At 35.9% G+C, this 19,340-nt stretch overlaps 1 protein-coding gene across 3 annotated transcripts in view; it reads right to left on the bottom strand.

Annotated features, from left to right (window-relative positions):
• Positions 1-18,845, bottom strand: part of LOC109846410 ((-)-alpha-terpineol synthase-like) — a 44,651-nt gene extending 25,806 nt beyond the window's left edge. The window contains exons 1-5 of one of the 3 annotated variants that reach the window (XM_020415647.1): positions 18,708-18,845; positions 17,613-17,771; positions 15,735-15,884; positions 14,153-14,408; positions 11,103-11,472 (exon numbers count right to left, since the gene is read on the bottom strand). In XM_020415647.1, coding sequence (XP_020271236.1) covers positions 11,103-11,472; positions 14,153-14,408; positions 15,735-15,884; positions 17,613-17,771; positions 18,708-18,800 — 1,028 coding nt within the window. In that variant the 5' untranslated portion in view covers positions 18,801-18,845. The remainder of the gene's footprint in view (positions 1-11,102; positions 11,473-14,152; positions 14,409-15,734; positions 15,885-17,612; positions 17,772-18,707) is intronic. The other 2 variants (XM_020415648.1, XM_020415649.1) reach the window with 2 other exon arrangements.

Here is a 19,340-nt window from a genome sequence, read left to right as displayed (position 1 = left end):
GACAAATGAGCTCTCTCAAAGAGCCATGCTTCAGACGAATGGTCTGCTTCTTTTCATTGAACAACGAGTTCGCTGCCACAGCACTCGTCGCTTGATTATCACAATAGATAGTAATTGCGCCTTACAATTCCGTCAATGGAAGGTCTCGAAGAATACAACTGAGCCACTCAGCTTCGTCTCCTGCAACACAAAGTGCGAAGAACTCAGATTCCATCGATGACTGTGCAATCATAGTCTGCTTCTTCGATTTCCACGAGACGGCAGCTCCACCCATAGTGAAGACAAATCCTCCAGTAGATCTGCACTCATCTGGTTCTGAGCACCAGCTCGCATCTGAATAGCCTTCGATTACACCCGGATATCCAGTGTAGAATAAGTCCAGACCTGTAGTTCCTTTCAAGTATCTCATCAATCTCTGGACAGCATCCCAATGAAGCTTTCCAGGATTACTTGTGAACCTACTAAGCATTCCTACAGCGAATGCAATATCTGGCCTTGTGCAGCTCATCGCATACATGAGACTCCCAATGATCTTTGAGTACCTCAGCTGCTCTATTGGTCTTCCAGTGTTCAGTCGAAGCTTCTTATTGTAATCATACGACACTGACAGTTCTGGCAGGTCATAGTATCCATACTTCTTTAGCATGCTCTCGACATAATGAGATTGGGACAATCCAATACCCTCTTCAGAGTATATGATTTTGATTCCGAGAATCACGTCCACAGTTCCAAGGTCCTTCATGCTGAACTGTGTTGAGAGAAATTTCTTGGTAGATATTACTATCTTCAAATCACTCCCGATGATGAGCATATCATCCACATAGAGACAGATAACCATCACCTTTCCTTTAGCGACCTTGATGTATAGGCACTTGTCAGATTCACTGACTTGATACCCATTGTTACGAACAATCCCATCAAACTTCTCATGCCAGAGTTTTGGTGCCTGCTTAAGTCCATATAAAGACTTAACAAGTTTACAAACCATACCAGCTGGAGCATCAAGTCCTTCTGGTTTCTCCATGTAGATCTCTTCTGTGAGATCTCCATTAAGAAAGGCAGTCTTCACATCCATCTGATGTATGACGAACCTTTTAATCGCCACCTATGCGATAAGCACTCTGATGGTAGTGATCCTACAAACTGGTGCATAGATATCAAAGAAATCTATACCTTCTTTTTGAGAGAATCCTTTTGTCACTAGTCTTGCTTTGTACTTTTCAATAGTACCATCAGGACGAAGCTTCTTCTTGAAGATCCACTTGCAACTGATAGGCCTTGCACCTTCAGGTACATCCACCAGCTCCCAAGTGTGATTTTAGATTAATGAATCCATCTCATCATCTATAGCTTCTTTCCACAAAAAAACATCTGTTGACTGCATTGCTTCTTGAAAAGTCTGTGGATCTCCTTCCACATTATAGGTGATGAAGTCATCTCCAAAATCTTTCTGTCTTCTGACGCGCTTGGAAGATGGTTCGATAACTCCTTCATCATTGACTGGCTCCTCTTGTGCATCTGATGTACTAGCATTCTCTGCTACATCTTTGAGCAATAAGCCTTTATGTTTGATAAACTTATCCTCAAAGAATTCTGCATCCCGAGCTTCAATGATGGAGTTGGTTACAAGATCCAGGAACCTGCAAGCATTGCTATCTCCAGCAAAGCCAAGAAACACACATCTGTTTGCCTTTGGTCAGAGCTTAGGCCTTCTGATATCTGGAATTCGAACATATGCGAGACACCCCCACACTTTGAGACTATCCAAAGAATCTGGATATCCCAATCATAACTAATGAGGAGTACTATCAATTTTGGAATAGGGTACTCTATTCAGAATCTAATTTGCCATCAGCAAAGCATCTCCCCAATAGCACGTGGGTAGACCAGATGTGATCAGCATCGAATTCACCATCTCGGTCAATGTACGATTCTTTCTTTCTGCAATCCTATTGGATTGCGGAGAATACGGAGTAGTAGTTTCAGCAATGATTCCATGCTCCTTGAAGTATGCTTCCGACTCCTTAGATCGGTACTCTCCTCCTCTGTCGCTCCTGAGTCTTTTCACCTGAAGTCCAAGTTGTTCCTCCACTCGAGTCCGAAACTCGACAAATTTGTTGAAGGCTTCATCTTTAGATTTCAGCATGCAAACGTGGCAGAAGCGAGAATGGTCGTCGATGAAGGTGATGAAGTACTTCTTGCCGCCACGAGTGACGAAGCTTTTGAAGTCACAAGTATCTGAATGAATCAGATCCAACAGGTTGGTGCTCCTCGTGACACTTGAAAATGGCTTCCTTGTCATCTTTGCTTGCGCACAAACTTCACACTTCTCAGGTTTGTTACCCCCACATTTCGGAAGTAATCCTAACTTCTCCATGCTGGACAATTTTCTATAATTTACATGTCCCAGCCTATTGTGCCATAACACAGAGGAGTAAGCAGAATAGGGTACTTTATTTACAACGGGATTGGGTGCACTCGTACTGGTTTTATACATGCCATCAGTACGATATGCATTACCAAAATACATTTTCTTGAAGGATAATACAGCCTTTCCTCCTTGGAAATCTAGCCTCGTGCCTGCATCACACAGCATGCTCCTAGAGACTAAGTTTTTGACAATTGAGGGAACATGTTTCACATCCTTCAATGTGAGAGTCTTTCCCGAAGAAAGAGTCAGCACCACAGTCCCAGTTCCAAGAACATGAACCACAGAACGATCAGCCATTGATACGTTCTCTTTGGTAGCAACATAAGAAGAGAACATATCTCTATTGGAGCATACATGACAAGTAGCACCCGTATCTAACCACCAATTAGAGATGTTGCTTGGAGTTATTACCTGGAAGAGCATAGCCACACAATCATCAACTTGATAGACATTATGCGTTGTTTCCTTCTTTGGTGCTTTGCAGTCTTTGGCAAAATATCATTGTTTCCCACAGTTAAAACATTTGCCGCTCTTTTTGAGCTCCTTCTTTTGAACGTTCATGTTCTTCGAATTCTGGTTCTTTCTTCTGTTAAAAGACTTCTTCTTCTTGAAAGATGAATAATTACCCTTTTCAGAGTTAGCAGCCACCATGTTAGCAGATGCCTTTTGCTTAGCAATGAGCTCAGTCTTCGTGCGAGTCCGAGTCTCGTCCTCGATCCGAATGAACCTCTTCAGATCAGACAGAGTCACCTGTCTTTTCCTTCTTCGAATGTCAGTGGAGAATGACATCCAAGATGGAGGAAGCTTGTTGACAATTACACCAGAGACGAATGTTTGACAAAGATTGATCTTTTCATCCTTCAGCTTTATAACAAGTTTTTCAAGCTCTTTGGCTTGAGGCAAAACCTCAGTATCATCTTCGAACTTCAAGTCCAGAAATTTATCAATGACGTGAGATTTGGACAGTTTCTCTTCATCCTTGTACTGGTCCTCCAGAGCATTCCAGATTTCCTTTGCAGAGGGCTTGTTGGTGTAAGCATCTGCTAGATGATCGGCCAGGCAGTTAAGAAGATAACTCCTGCAGAAATGATCATCTCTATCCTAAGAGGCTTCAGCTTTAGAGTCTTCTTCAGAATCGGGGTTTTCCTCAGAAACCACATAGTAGATTTTCAGGAGTTGCATCCCGAAGATCACTTTCCTACGCCATGCGTTGAAGTTAGAACCGTCAAAGTTCTCTAACTTAAGACAGTCCACTCCAAGTGTCCTCGCATGATCCATGGTAGATCAAAATAATGCTTTAATATTGTTGGCGCTTGTGGTTAAATCTGGAATAATACAGATATATAATAGCAAAAACTGAAGTGCAGTAATTTAAAATTTTTAACTCAGTTGCTGTGCGTTTGTAAAACACTGTGCTTAAAGCATTATTTGGCCTACTCCGGTGCAAGGATCCCAATGCAAGAATAAATCCTATTTATAGTTGAAATTGCGGAAGCTGGGTCATGGGCTCGTGCTCTTCACGCGCACGCGGTTTGCACCCGCGTTCACACACACGTGGCCCCTCCACGAAGCCATGAAGCCGCGTTCACATAGATAACCCCTATGGCTGTGTGAGTCCACATGTCCACATTTTGCGTTGGCGATACATTTAGATCCTAAAAATGGGAAGCGTTTAAGGAAGAAGAATTCAGAAGAAGGGTTTAGCTACTTAGCTTATTTGTTAACCCGGAGGATTACAAATATATTATTTATAATTAAAAGGTTTATCTCAAATCCTGCCTAAAAAGGTGTATTAGTAAACAACTCACTTTGAGGGTTTAGGAGTTATTTTAAAACCCTCTTTTTATTTCTATGTTTAGCAAACTAAGACGGCTTATTCCGATTTACATCCCCGTAGCTTTTTTGCAGTTGGCAGATTAATAAGTAGTTAACTCCCCTTAAACCCTTACCTAACCCCTTCCTGAACAGGCACTTTTATGTGTTGGCGCCTGTGGTTAAATCTGGAATAATACAGATATATAATAGCAAAAACTGAAGTGCAGTAATTTAAAATTTTTAACTCAGTTGCTGTGCGTTTGTAAAACACTGTGCTTAAAGCATTATTTGGCCTACTCCGGTGCAAGGATCCCAATGCCAAATTTCTTCCTGGAACAACAGTCTAGTACTCTGGTGTGCACCGACCAAGTACTATCAATATCTCCTCGATCTATAAGGTAAAAATCTCTTCGATCTATCAGGCAAAGATCTCCTCGATCTATCAGGCAAAGATCTCTTTGATCTATCAGGCAAAGATCTCCTTGATCTATCAGGCAAAGATCTCCTCGATCTATCATACATTCTCGGTCTAGGCAATGTTCCTACGAGCACTAGCTATTCTACAATATATATTTGTATATATTGATTGTTGTTTTTGGAATGAATTTTCCTTAAGGATTTAAGGTCTATTTATAGCGTTTGGGAAAATACTATGCACTAATAAAATAATATATTTTACTATGCATGTGGGCCCCACGCCCAAAAATTTTCTCTGAGTTTGGCACTGCCGAAGAAATTTAAAACCCTCATGTTTTTGCTATTCATTGAAATAGACAAAAAAAATTCCATAGCCGCCCATGTCAGGAAAAACAATTGTGTGTGGGACCCATTTAAAAAATATCTAACATAATTGTGTCAACAAAAAATCTCTTTTACAAGTAAACATCATTCAAAAGTGCTCGCATGGAATCTTAAGGTGCTTAGGCCTGCAAATGCAAAACAACTAAATCAAATTGAAAACCTAGTTACGATTTCACTCTAAAAAATTTTCTTTTTATGCACATAAAATAAAATCTTTTTTGTTATGCACATTTGGCTAAAAACGACTAAATTATAAAAAAATATGAAGAAAATCAGGGGAGCTAGATCTCACATCGAGGGAGATGTGGACAGTGGGCTGTGGAGAAAGAACCCTCCTCTATTTTTATTTGCCACCACATTTTACAATTAGAATAAAATTTTCCTAGTGTACTTGAATTAAAGATGGTAAGCATTTTTTGGTGTGACTTTTTGTTCTCATGCTATTCCCTTTGATAGGGAATTTTCGTTGCTCTCTTAGAGAGAAGAGAAAGATCATGGGAAAATAAAGAGGTGCATAATTGACAGGTCATGAATAATTAGTAGAGGGAAAATGAAGAGGTGCATAATTGAGATATTATGGATAATTAGTGGAGGAATAATGGTATTTGTTACAATGGTGCAACTAAATATGATTAATGGAAAAATAAAGCTTAATGAATGAGTAAATTAATGGATGGTGGGTTAATAAGGTAGTGGAGTAATGAAAAGTTGAATGACTTTTCCTATTACCTTTATTATTTACACTATTTTTTTAATTTATGAGAATTGGTAACAAAATATATTTTCTTCTCATATTTTTTTCATAATTATAAATATTATTATTTTATATAAATATTAAATATAATACAACGTTAAATATTATTATATAGTTATACTATAGTTAACAAAAATGAGGAATGTTACATAACTAACATGAAGATGTATGATTCTTTTGCAATTATTATGTTACTTTAATTTAATTAATTGGGGGTATTGTAATTATGACATTAATATTGAGCATGTATGTGTGCTCATGCATATATGTATGTCCTCATTGAGACATACAAAATTACACGGGATGTATGTGTGTTTATGATGTCTGTATGTGTTTGAGGGCAATATTTGGAAGAAAATATTTTGACAACCTACAGATTTCTATAATAGTATAAGACTAATGAAGAGGACACGTGGAATGCACGTGCCAACTCCATTTTAATGTTTATGCAAAAGAATGCTACATGTTTCATATATACATAAGCAAATTGTACATATGTTGTATATATACAAGCTACACTAACAGAGATTATATCAACAAAAGTTTTATGTTTTGCCATTAATCTTAAAGAGATTATCTTGTCTGGATTGCTCTCCACTGATCAGTAGGTATCTGAACAATTTCAGAGCTGGCAAAATAAGAGGAAACTGTCATATGCTGAAAGGTTACAACTAATTAAGTCAGTTATATTGGGAGTTCAAATTTTCTGAAACAGTAACTATATATTAACAATCAAAGTGCTGGAGAAAATTGATAGCATGTGCTCTGCTTTCCTTTGGGGACAGAAAATTCACTTGGTTTTCTGGGCATCTATCTGTCAGGATAAGAAGCAAGGAGGTCAGGGATTATTCTCTACAAAATCCTAAAATTATGCAGTTGCGACTAAGCTTCTATGGATAATTCATCTCAAAAAATATCTACTTTGGCTCAAATAGGTCCATGGCAATTATCTGCGGCAATTCAATATCCGGCAGGTTCAAGCTAAGGAGGGTGACTCATGGATGTGGAAGCAACTTACTCTGAAGCAACTCATCAGGGTAAGGGATATGGTAAGAGATAAGTTTGGTAGTGTTGACAATCTACTAAATATTATCAATGGTTGTTGCACCAGCGGTAACATTCAAAAATCCTCTATATACAAGGTTTTAATTCAATCAACATTACATGGTCTGAAACAATTTGGGGTGGATTGCATTATCCTAAACACTCTTTTATTCTGTGGTTAGTCTCTCATTCTAGACTTTAACACAGGACAAACTATGCCGAATGAGTATGTTAGACACAAATCAGTGTGTCTTATGTTCTAATCATCAAATGGAACCTGTCAACATCTCTTCTTTGAATGTCAATACTCTGCTCTTGTTTGGAACAAAGTTATGGATTGGTTGGACTATGCTTGGAGGGCTAGCAACTGGAATCAAATCATAATTGGTATAGTTTCAATTTGAAGGGGTTTGGTTTTAAGAAGAAACTGAAAAGAATGCCTCCATCGTTTATAGTTTACTTGATATGGCAGGAAAGGAACTTGATAGTCTTTCAACACAAATCTCGGGAGCCTGAACTCTTATTTCGTGCTGTGAAGATCTCCATCTATTCAAAAGTTTTGAATGAAAAAAATTCCACTTCATATAAAAGAGGAACTTCAGGGAATGTAATATGTGGCATCTGAGTTAGTTGACACCGATCTTTATACTAGAAATATTGATGTACTACACAACATTCACATTTGGTAAATGAATAAAATTTATTTCATTGACCAAAAAAATGTTTTATGTTTAATTTTTATAATAATAGTCAATATATTCAGGTAAAAGTTAATACTCTTGAAGTAATTTCAAATCTAATCAATGTCTAAATTTTTACAAAAATTTAAAATTACTAGAATTTATAAAAAAATACTTGGGTTAGAATAATTGTATATAACTGCCCTCACCTATATCATCAGTTTCACTTAAACCAGCTCAGCTCCTTTATTAGCACTAAGAGCCATTGGATTTTCATTTTAATTTAGAAAAATTACAGGTAACACCTCCACTCCCTCAAAAATTCAGTAAGGATAAGAATTACAAGATGATATTGGTATATTGTTATTACGTCTATTATTGTATTTGACTTTGAGGAGAAAGTGACAAGAAAACATAAAAAAGGCCAAAATGAGGAGAAACAAAAACAAACATAAAAAGAAATTCACATTAGGAGAAAGAGATAAAAACATAAGAGGAAATCCACATGAGGATAATTTGAGAGGTTGTAGGGTTTGTGTTTTCTATAAAATTAAAATGTCTATCACATAAAATTATATTTCTCATTCTAAATTTCTCCTTTGATTTTCCTTCATTTTAATATAATTTTTTTATTATTTTTCACCTTGTCATGATCCATATGGGCCTCAAAATTAGTTCTTAATTTAAGTTTTTTGCAGTAATTTTATAATTAATCAATGCATATTGATTTTAGAATTTTTGAAATGCAAATTAGATTTCAAGGAAATTTATGTATTGAAGAAGTACATCTTGATCTTGTTATTTTATATTAGGTTTTATGCACATGCAACGCACGTGGTAAAACACCATGATTAAGTATTTTCAATTTATTTCCTTACTAAAATTTGTTCCTCCATTCCACTTTGATAATTTTTGCACACGTAGATATCTAAACTTTAGCATGTGATTATTTATTTTCTTTGATGTTCATTTAAATGAACTACACCCAATTTAATTTTCATATTTATAACTTAATTGACAGGAGACGAATGTAATCCAAAGCTAATTTGAATTATCATGTTATTTGGACTGACATGAAACTAAGTTTGACCTGAGGAAGTGTAATATTACAAAAGTAAAAAAAGATACTTAAAATAGCATTATAAAATGAAGATGAACAATTAAAGCAATAAGATCAGATAATTCATTAAAAATGAGCTAAAATAACACAAAAGAGATATGATGTTTATTCTTAACTCTTGATAGACTTTAAAAAAAATTATAAACTAAAGACTAATGCTAACTCTAGTACACCTCCATATGATGAAAGCATGCACATAACCATACAAAAGTACTAAAAAGGTTCACGTAAATCCCTTCTAAAGACTCCTAAGTTACTCAAAAAAAATAATAGACTATTCTATAAAATATTTAAAAAATAGTGTCTTCAATTCCTTCTGTTTTATTTTTTTATTGACGAACATCAATCCTTCTCTATATTTATCTTTTTGATAAAATTAGGGTACTTTTAAATGCTAAAAAGGGATAGTAAACCTTAAATTGAAGTTAAATTTATATATCTTAATGAAAGGATATCAAAGAACTACTCTTTTCTTTGCCGAGTTTTGAAAATTTAGTCTTTTTTTTTGTGATTTTGAAATTTTGAGGTTGTGTTGTGCAAATTTTTAAACCTTGAGTGTATTTTTTTTAAAAAATAAATTTTAAGTTGGATACTTATAATTTGTATATTTCATATGTTGGTGGTAAGTTTTCAAATATTAGAATATTTCTTATAACTTTGAAATTTTGAGAGTGTTTTTGGTAACTATTGAAACTTTGGATTGTTTTCTATAAAATTTAAATTTTTAGCATTCCATTGGTAATATTAAGATTTGATATGTACTGGTTATAAGTTTTGGAAATTTAAGATATTTTATGATTTTTAATTTGTGAATGAGTTTTTTTACAATTTTTATAACTCTGAGGTTATTTTTTTTCCAAACTTTAAAATTTCAGGTGCCCGATGCTAATGTCCCGAATTCAACTTTTCTGTTTGAAATTTTATGATTTCATGTTGCTTTTTTATTATTTAAATTTTAGAGAGTGTTTCTAAAAATTTTAAAATGTTAAGAGTGTTAATTATAAATTTTAAATTCTTTAGAGGCTGCTGTTAATTTTTAGATTTCATGTTTGTTATTTAAAGTTTTGAAACAATGTTTTGTATAATTTTAAAATTTTGTGGATATTTTGTTCAATTTCTAAAACTTTTTGGGTTTTTTATAATACTTCATACATTATGGAATGTTAGTTCTTTATCTTAACAAACTAATACCGTGGAGATGTTTGATGTATTTTATTAATCTTATTTTTTAAAATTATCGAGCTATAGGTAATTCACGTAGTATTAGGATATGATATAATTATGATTAGAATATTTAAAATAGTAAAGGGTAACATTGACCATAGAAATTTTTTCGAACTCGTACGTTATATTGCACACTGCGTAGGAAATCTGAAAAACATTAATTGGAGATTACACACGAGGGAATATCACAGGTGAAAGAGGAAAAATTCATGATGCTTATCAGCAAATATGAGTTTTTTAAAGATGAACGCCTTAGATTTAGGATATGTTCATCCTATTTACTGACATTGTGAACAAATCAAAAGCTTTAGGAAAAAAAATATTGTAACATAGCGCTGTTAGAAAAATTCTTCATTCTCTTTGTAAAGATTGGGAACCAAAAGTAACAGATCTATTGAGGAATTATAAAAAAAAACTCATTTTAACTCCTGAAAAACTTGTAGGTAATTTTGTCACATATGAAGCTTGATTCAAAGAGAGAATATGTTAATAAAGATGATTCAAAGAAGTAGTCATTAGTCCTTAAGGCTAAAAAGGAGAAGTAATGATCCAAGAAAAAGGTAGAATGAAGCTCAGACTCTAATGGTGATAATGGGAGTGAAATGAGATTGTTAGTAAAAGGACACAAATGATTCCTAAAGATAAAAGATGGGCAAAAGTTAATGCATAATAGACGAAACTAAAATTTCATTAAGGAAATTAAGCTAAATATAAAATTTAGATTATGAAATTATTTGCCATCATTACAACAAACTCGGACACTACATAAAGGAATGTCCTCTCAACAAGAGTGATTATAAAAGAAAGAATAAGAGCTTCAAGGTAACTCTGTAGGATTTCTCAAGTGAAGATGAAGAATCAGAAAGCGACTTGAGCTCGAATAATAAGAGAGGACACATGATTGTTATCCAAACCATTATAAAAATGTCACGTGTTACTAGGTTGGTTTTCAATTTGGTTGTTCGCTTTTGATTTTCTATATATTTGCTACTTATTTTGTGTTTTACCGAAAAACTATAGCAAACCTATTTAGCCCTCCTCTAGGCTTGCATCTCAAAAATAACATATATGTTCTACTCTAAATAGCATAATGTGTCTCGCTTAGTTGATCATTTAAAATAATGAGACACCACTTGATACTTTCTTTTTCCTAAAAGCAAAAAATATCCAAAAGGGAGGGAGGAAGGGAGGCGGGAGAGTGGGGGGGATCTATGTAGTCAAGCTCTTAATTACCTCGATAATTCCTTGATTTCCTTTTGGTGCACGGCTTGCACAGCATTGAAGTCTAACTTGGCTAGCTCAAGCAAACAAGATCTCATTTCCTCCTCTTTTTCATACTCCTCAATGTAATATCTTGTTTCCAATCTCGGGATCAACCAATGTGTAGGATCCTCAAGAGAACGTCTCACTTGCTTAGCTATATTTATATCCACATCTTGGCTTACACTCGAGAGATGCTTCGCACAAAATTCCTTAGCTTCTTCTAATATTTTTTCCCCAGGAATCGAGAGGTGAGTAGCTTCATATAAGCTCAGCAAACCCTTCACATCTTGGCTTAAGCATTTCATGAATACTTCCCCTTCCTTGAACTTTTTGAATATATCTAAATCACAAATACAAACTTTTGGTTAGAAATTTAATTCAGTAAATTGATACCTGTCAAATGTCATCAGTTATGATGCACAAATGCTAGTATTTGTTTGTAAAAATAATATAGTCCCACATCGGATATTTGAGCTTTTTTTTAATATATTATTTTAATTATTAATGCTATTGTTATTTTAAAATTTTAAATTTATAAAAATATCAACAAACAAATGACTGCTAGAAGTAGTCTGTTGGAAAATGACTGTTTTTTTCCAATGGGTGTTTTGAAAGTTTATAATTGTTGGAGACACTTTTTCAACCCTATAATGATTTCAAACATCAATACTTACTCCTTTCTCAAAAAATATGCATCCTACAAACTTGTTTCACAAAGAATTTGTGAAAAGTTTCATATATGCTTACTAAAATTTTTAAGGACAAATTTTTGAAAACAACCATTTTGCAAAATTAATGAGCAAAATCGACCTCCTCACAAAAAAAACTGCAAAATCGACCTCTTTTATTTCAAGAGGGTCGATCTTGCTGCGGGTGATTTTTTTCAAACCAGATGGGCGGGACTAGTAGTCCCGTCCATTTCGTGTCAAATCCCCGTCTCCCAACCACCTCCTTCTCCTCCGTCACCCACCTCGACCTCCCCCCCTCAAACAGCCATGAAACTACCATGGAAACAAAAAACTTGAAAATCAAAAATCCTAATTCACCAAATCTGTACAACTGCAAAGCCAAAGTAAGAAAAACACTGGATTTGCATTCACTACTGCAGCTGGAATTGAAATCAGAGCTTCCTCTGTTCTTGCTCTCACCAATTCCCATCCTTCACTGTCCCCAGCCGACCCCCTTATCCTTTCCATCGCCAGTCTCGTCAAATCATCATCAACCTCCTCCTCCTCCTCCTCCTCATCGTCGTCGTCGTCAAATTCTGAGCTGACCCAATCAAGAACACACCTTGGCGAAAGCTCCGGTGCAGTCTCCGCCTCAAGAAATGGGTGCCGGAGCAGCTCCTCCGCCGTCCACCGCTCCTCCGACCTCCTCTTCAAGCACTTGTCGAGAAAATCTCGGACCTCGCTCTCGCCGGACGACGCACCGGGTGATAACAACTTGTGTTGTTTGAGGGGAGGAAAGAGGGGAGGGGGCTATGAGATCTGAGGGAGGAGGGGGGGATATTTTGAGGGGAGGGGCTCACGGGTGGGGAGATCTGTTTCAGGGGAAGGGGCTCACTGGTGGGGAGGTGGTTGGTGTATATACCAAATGGACGGGACTACTAGTCCCGTCCATTTGGTTTGAAATAAATTGCCCGTGGCAAAATCGACCCTGTTGAGATAAAAAAAGGTCGATTTTGCTGTTTTTTTTATGAGAAGGTCGATTTTGCTTATTAATTTTGCAAAACGGTTGTTTTCAAAATTTTATTCCCTTGAAATTTATATATCTTAAAATATGTCACACTGAATTTTCCTGACTTAACTACTTGCTAGTAAAAATGAAGAAGGAGACAAAATTTCTGAGGCTTGAAATATTTTCCTTAAAGAAATATTTGCCCTATTTGGTAATTCAAGTTTGCTTCAGGTTAATGTAAATTTTTTTCCTAGGATATAGTAGAAAATAAATTTTTGAAAACAACCGTTTTGCAAAATTAATAAGCAAAATCGACCTTCTCATTAAAAAAACAGCAAAATCGACCTTTTTTATCTCAACAGGGTCGATTTTGCCACGGGCAATTTATTTCAAACCAAATGGACGGGACTAGTAGTCTCGTCCATTTGGTATATACACCAACCACCTCCCCACCCGTGAGCCCCTTCCCCTGAAACAGATCTCCCCACCCGTGAGCCCCTCCCCTCAAAATATCGCCCCCCCTCCTCCTCCGATCTCATAGCCCCCTCCCCTCTTTCCTCCCCTCAAACAACACAAGTTGTTATCACCCGGTGCGTCGTCCGGCGAGAGCGAGGTCCGAGATTTTCTCGACAAGTGCTTGAAGAGGAGGTCGGAGGAGCGGTGGACGGCGGAGGAGCTGCTCCGGCACCCGTTTCTTGAGGCGGAGACTGCACCGGAGCTTTCGCCGAGGTGTGTTCTTGATTGGGTCAGCTCAGAATTTGACAACGACGATGATGATGATGAGGAGGAGGAGGTTGATGATGATTTGATGAGACTGGCGATGGAGAGGATAAAGGGGGTTGGCTGGGGACAGTGAAGGATGGGAATTGGTGAGAGCAAGAATAGAGGAAGCTCTGATTTCAATTCCAGCTGCAGTAGTGAATGCAAATCCAGTGTTTTTCTTACTTTGGCTTTGCAGTTGTATAGATTTGGTGAATTAGGATTTTTGATTTTCAAGTTTTTTGTTTCCATGGTAGTTTCGTGGCTGTTTGAGGGGGGGAGGTCAAGGTGGGTGACGGAGGAGAAGGAGGTGGTTGGGAGACGGGGATTTGGCACGAAATGGACGGGACTACTAGTCCCGCCCATTTGGTTTGAAAAAAATCACCCGCAGCAAGATCAACCTGTTGAAATAAAAGAGGTCGATTTTGCAATTTTTTTTGTGAGGAGGTCGATTTTGCTCATTAATTTTGCAAAACGGTTTTTTTCAAAAATTTGTCCTTCTGAGCAAGAAACCCCAAAGGTTCATGGGGTTTTGTGAAATATACCCACAAAATTATTTGAAAGTAGAATGAGATAAATCGTACCAGAGGATACATTGTAACCGTGTTCTCGAAGCAGTCTAAAGCAAAGTGCAGTCTCCTTCAATCCTTGTAAAGATTTGAATCCATCAACGTAGATTTCTTGTAGCTTATCCCCAATTTCCTTCTGGAAATGGTAAGCTAATCCAAGTCGTTGTATTGAAACCATGAGTTCAAGTGTGGCCGTCGGATCTTCGGTTTCCCTAAGCAATTGCTTGACTCCCTGCTTTAATTCTTCAATCCGTGCCTTGACATCCTCTTTCTTTGAGATGGAAGTCAGGAGAGTGCGTTATAAAATGAATATATTTCAAGATTTTTTTTTTGAATATACAGTTTAATCATCTATTTTATTAATTAGCAATAATGATTAGTTTTCACTAGCAAAAATGTCCGCTACATTTACCCACGCCTGTGAAAATTACAATCAACCTATTTGAAGGATTTTCTAATAGAATATTAAAGTTAAAAGAGGGTTTTCTAATAACCGCTAACTAAAGGAGGGTTTTCTGATACTTTGAAAGCTATGGAGGTCTCTGATAATCCTTCAACAAGTTGAAGGGATTTTCTGAGGTTTTCTGATACTTTGAAAGCTATGGAGGTCTCTGATAATCCTTCAACAAGTTGAAGGGATTTTCTGATATTTTACCATAAAAATAACCAGAAGTACATTCTGGGATCAGAAGGTCAAGCGGCTAATAGAATATTTAAGCGCATAAAAATAACCAGAAGTACATGCGACATATCAAGAAATAACCTTTTACCATAAAAATAACCAGAAGTACATTCTGGGATCAGAAGGTCAAGCGGCTAATAGAATATTTAAGCGCATAAAAATAACCAGAAGTACATGCGATATATCAAGAAATAACCTCGAAGAGGGTTTCCACTCCACCAAAGAATAGGATTTATCGAATTCCTTTCTTCTTTCTTTCATTTGAGTGGGGCAAAACAAAAAAACAAAAAAACAAAAAAAAAAAAAAGAAAGGGGAGAAAAAAGAACAATGCAATTTTTTCTGGAAGTTGAGAAACTCATTACCTAGTTATGAGCTTGGAAATGCGTTAGAAAAGTTAGCTTTAATATTAACTAGTGTGCATCCCGTGCAAAGCACGTCCCTCTTTTTTTTTTGTTGCTTTGATACAGTAATTCTTTTTTAAATACTACAGTAATTTTGTAAATGTAACAGTAATTTATTTTAAATGCAAACTTTTCTGTTTATGCTACAGTAATTTATGTTGTATTGCTGTAGCACAAATAGTGAATCTTAGGATCCTCCTACAAGTATAGAGGAGTAGTCAGTAGATACATAGGGAGGGTTGTTGAAGAGTTGATGGATTGATCGATTTCAATGTTAAAGTATGATGAAGCTTCTCTTGTACTCATGGTTTCCTAAAAATTTTCATTTGATCCTAAACAAGTAAAGCAAGGAAATCTATTTCCTCCCTTGTTTCTATGGTGAGCCAAACCAAAACTTATATTTTCCAAGAAAGCCATGGAAATATATGAAAATTAATTTTTTTTATTAAAACACTTTTTCAATAATTCTAGCAATCAACCAAACAGACCCTAAAACAAAAGTTAAAAACTTACATCATAAAGGGTATCAATATACTCGATGAACTGATGACTCCAAATAGCGGGTTGATAGTCAGCAGATCGTCGTGGTCCTGAATCCACTGAGTAGTCCGAGGCTGTTGAGTTAGCTCTAGATTGAAGGTATGAGAACATTTGCATGGGCTTCTGCATTTTGATAGAGAGAGAAAGAGAGCACTGAGCGTAATTACTTCTTCAACATCAATGTATATACATAACTAGGTGCCCTGAGGATTCTTGAAAATAAGCACTAGGGGGTGTTTGGTTGCAGAATTTTATAGAAAAGTTTTCTAAAAATGTCTGACAATGATAATTCTGTAGTTAAAAATTTTCTGTAGATTTCCGTAAACTGTGTTTGGTTCAAAAAAATTTACAGAAATATTTTTGTAAAGTACAAAAAAGTATCAAAATTTACAAAAAATAATTTCCTCTCAAAATGGGCGGAAATCACCCAGAAATCTGACACCACATTGACACTTTTCTATAAAGTTGACACTTTTCTATAAATTTAGGGGTGTTTGGTTCAATTTCTACAAATTATAGAAAATCTTGCTATTTTCTATAGAGTTATGGGTCATTTTCTTGTTTTGAACCAAACAAGCAAAGTAAAAAAACAAGAAAAGTGGTATTTTTTGAATTCTCAAAACTTTTCCTATAATTTTTTTATGAAATACAAGGAAATCATATTTTGGGTGGAAAACATTTCCTATAATTTGTAGAAATTGAACCAAACTAGAAATAGGAATAGAAATATAGTTGTGCCTCGCCATGGCGAACCGATGTTAGGAAACTTTAACTTTTGGTTTCAACATGGTTTCGAGTAGAAAATCACAAGAAGAAATAGGAAGAGAATTCAATTGTCCTCAATCTTAAACAGTTTGCATGCTGCAAGTTTTGAGAGAACGAATGTTTTTTCAGAGAGGAATGTGGATCATCATGTATTCATGTGTTTGCTTTCAGAATTTAAACAATAATTTTCAGAAGCAAATCTCACGAAACCCACGTGAATTTTGGGGTGAGTTGCAGATAATGTTACACGTGATTTTGTATGAAGAAGGAAAAATAAAATTTGTATTTGACTCACCCAACTCCCTAGTCCCTCCACTTAAGCCCAACTATTTGCCTAGCCTAGCCTACCTATTACACCAACCATTACATATTTTACATTACAATTAAAATGCTATAAATGGGGGAGGAGTGATGAAGGGTTAGAGACATCGGATATAGAGAGGAGTTAGAGAGAAGAGAGAGACCAAGAGAGTTAATTTCTCTCGTTGTGTGATTCTTTGGTGGGGTTAGAGAGTGATCTCCCTTATAATCTTCTCTTTTATGATTATGAATTCCTCTGTTGTTCTCGTCTGTGGACGTAGGAGATGTTCTCGTCCGTGGATGTAGGTCATAGTGATCGAACCGCGTTAAATCTTTGTGTGCTAATTCTCTATCTCTATTGTGATTAGGTCGTACTATGTTATTATTCGAACCGCGTTAAATCTTTGTGTGCTAATTCTCTATCTCTATTGTGATTAGGTCGTACTATGTTATTATTCACTTTGTATAGATACCTTCTGTGTTTGTTCTCTATCTCTATTGTGATTAGGTCGTACTATGTTATTATTCACTTTGTATAGATACCTTCTGTGTTTGCGTAGCCCCTCACTGTAGCAGATAATCCCTGTGACCTTTGAAATATCAGATCTCCTAGCAACAATTTAACGTTGTGTGACAGATATGATGAGAACAAAAATCACTAAGATAGTTCTGTTTTTGGAATAAGTGTGAAAGTTTTGATTATAAAAAATGTTTCAAATTAAGTATAAGAAGCAGCTAACCTGCAGCTAGAGTGTAAATAGTAAATTAACAGAAATAAAAGTTTACATCATAATGACTGCCAATGGACTCGATGAGCCGATGGTTCCAAACAGCGGGTTGATAGCCAGAAGATCGTCGTGATCGGTTTCCTGAATCCACGAAATTGTCCAGTGTTGCATGACATAGATTGGTTCTTTTTCCAAGGGATGTGGACCTTTGGATCTTCTGTACGTTTAAATATATAGGAAGGTTATACATACACTTTGAGGACATTATTCTTCAAGTTCGGTATACATATTTGGTGCCTAAGGATCCTATTCACAAAGGAAAGCAAGTGAAAATAAGGACATGAAGAACAGGCAAAAGTTTAGACTTTACACCAAAGAATTTACTCGTTGAGTGGAGTGTGGGGGGCACTTAAATACATTCTAGTGTTAATTTTAGATAACCCACCTGAATTTTGGATGGTTTTCACATAATTCTCTTGAATTTGTTCATCTTACGTAACCTCCTCAACCGTAGAGTGTCTCACAAAAATTTTTTAACTTTAACCTTTTTTCATCGAACCTCATTGTTATTGCAACTAATTGTATATAATGTCCTTGAGAGAAAACATACGAAATTAATTTATCATTTCTCATTACAGGCAACGCACCCTTCTCTTAGTTTTCTGGAATTTTTAAGGAAATCTTATTTATTTACAAATAACATGTAGGGTGTTCCGGGAAGAGAAGGTCAAAGTTCAGTGGGTTTTATGAGACACCCCACAATTCAGGGGATTATGCGAGATAAACAAAGTTTATGGGATTATTTGGAACGCCCCCAATCACTCCCCCCCAAAAAAAACCCCGAAGCAAAACAAAAAAACAAAACCCTAAGAAAATAATATTATTTAAAAAATAAAAAAACTAAGAGTTAGGGTGGTTTTTGTGAAATTAACCGTACATTTTACGTTTGCAGAAATGCCATCCCTCCGTATAATTGTATTACGGTTTGTTAGTCGAACTTTACACGGCGAAACATATATATTGAACTTAAACTTAATTCTACAAGACCTTATATATTTTCGCTTGCTTTCCTTTGTGAATAGAATCCTTGGAAAACAGGCATGTAAAGGGGGGAAAAGAAAAAAAAAAGAAAAAAAAGAAAAAAAAAACTAACCATTTTGAAGGAGCAGGAGACAGAGGCAGGAGAGAAATTGAGGCTCGGCATGGCGAGCCAATTGCCGGAAACTGGAAAATTCAGTTTCAACATGTATCTTAAAGCGGAATTAGGCAACAATTAAGAAGTTACTTAAAGAGGAAATAAGCAACAAGAAGTTGAGAGTACAGTTTTGTCGTGCCTCAATCTATATAAAGTAAAGCTAAGATTAATTACTAAGGGGCAGGCACACCACGTGTAACATGCATGAACACGTGTACGCAGGCATACGTGCCCTCTAAAAATTTTTAATGTAACGCTAATTGTCAAAGTCCCTACAAATATATCCTGAGTACGCAGGCATTGTTGTTTCTTGTGCACTAAAATAGTTTCTAGATCCAACCTAATTAATGAAATAAGAATGGATTGTTTTAAATATAAGTTTGATTCCTCCTGTATATTTTGTTAGTATAGCTAGCCGTGCTAATCAAGTATTATGCGTGACTCCACCCCCAACTAATAAATTAAATGCATATTATAAGATTGCCAAAATTGGAAGGAAGGAGTAGCAAGAAGTTCTCTAAGATCCGTTTCAGATCGATTACTTTTTAGTTTAGTTTTAGAATATTTTAATCTAACCTGTCCTAATTAATC

The sequence above is a fragment of the Asparagus officinalis genome, chromosome 6, assembly GCF_001876935.1.
Source record: "Asparagus officinalis chromosome 6, Aspof.V1, whole genome shotgun sequence".
NCBI lineage: Eukaryota > Viridiplantae > Streptophyta > Magnoliopsida > Asparagales > Asparagaceae > Asparagus > Asparagus officinalis.
The sequence above is the reverse complement of the archived record's forward strand: the minus strand, read 5'-3'. Positions and strand labels throughout refer to the sequence as shown.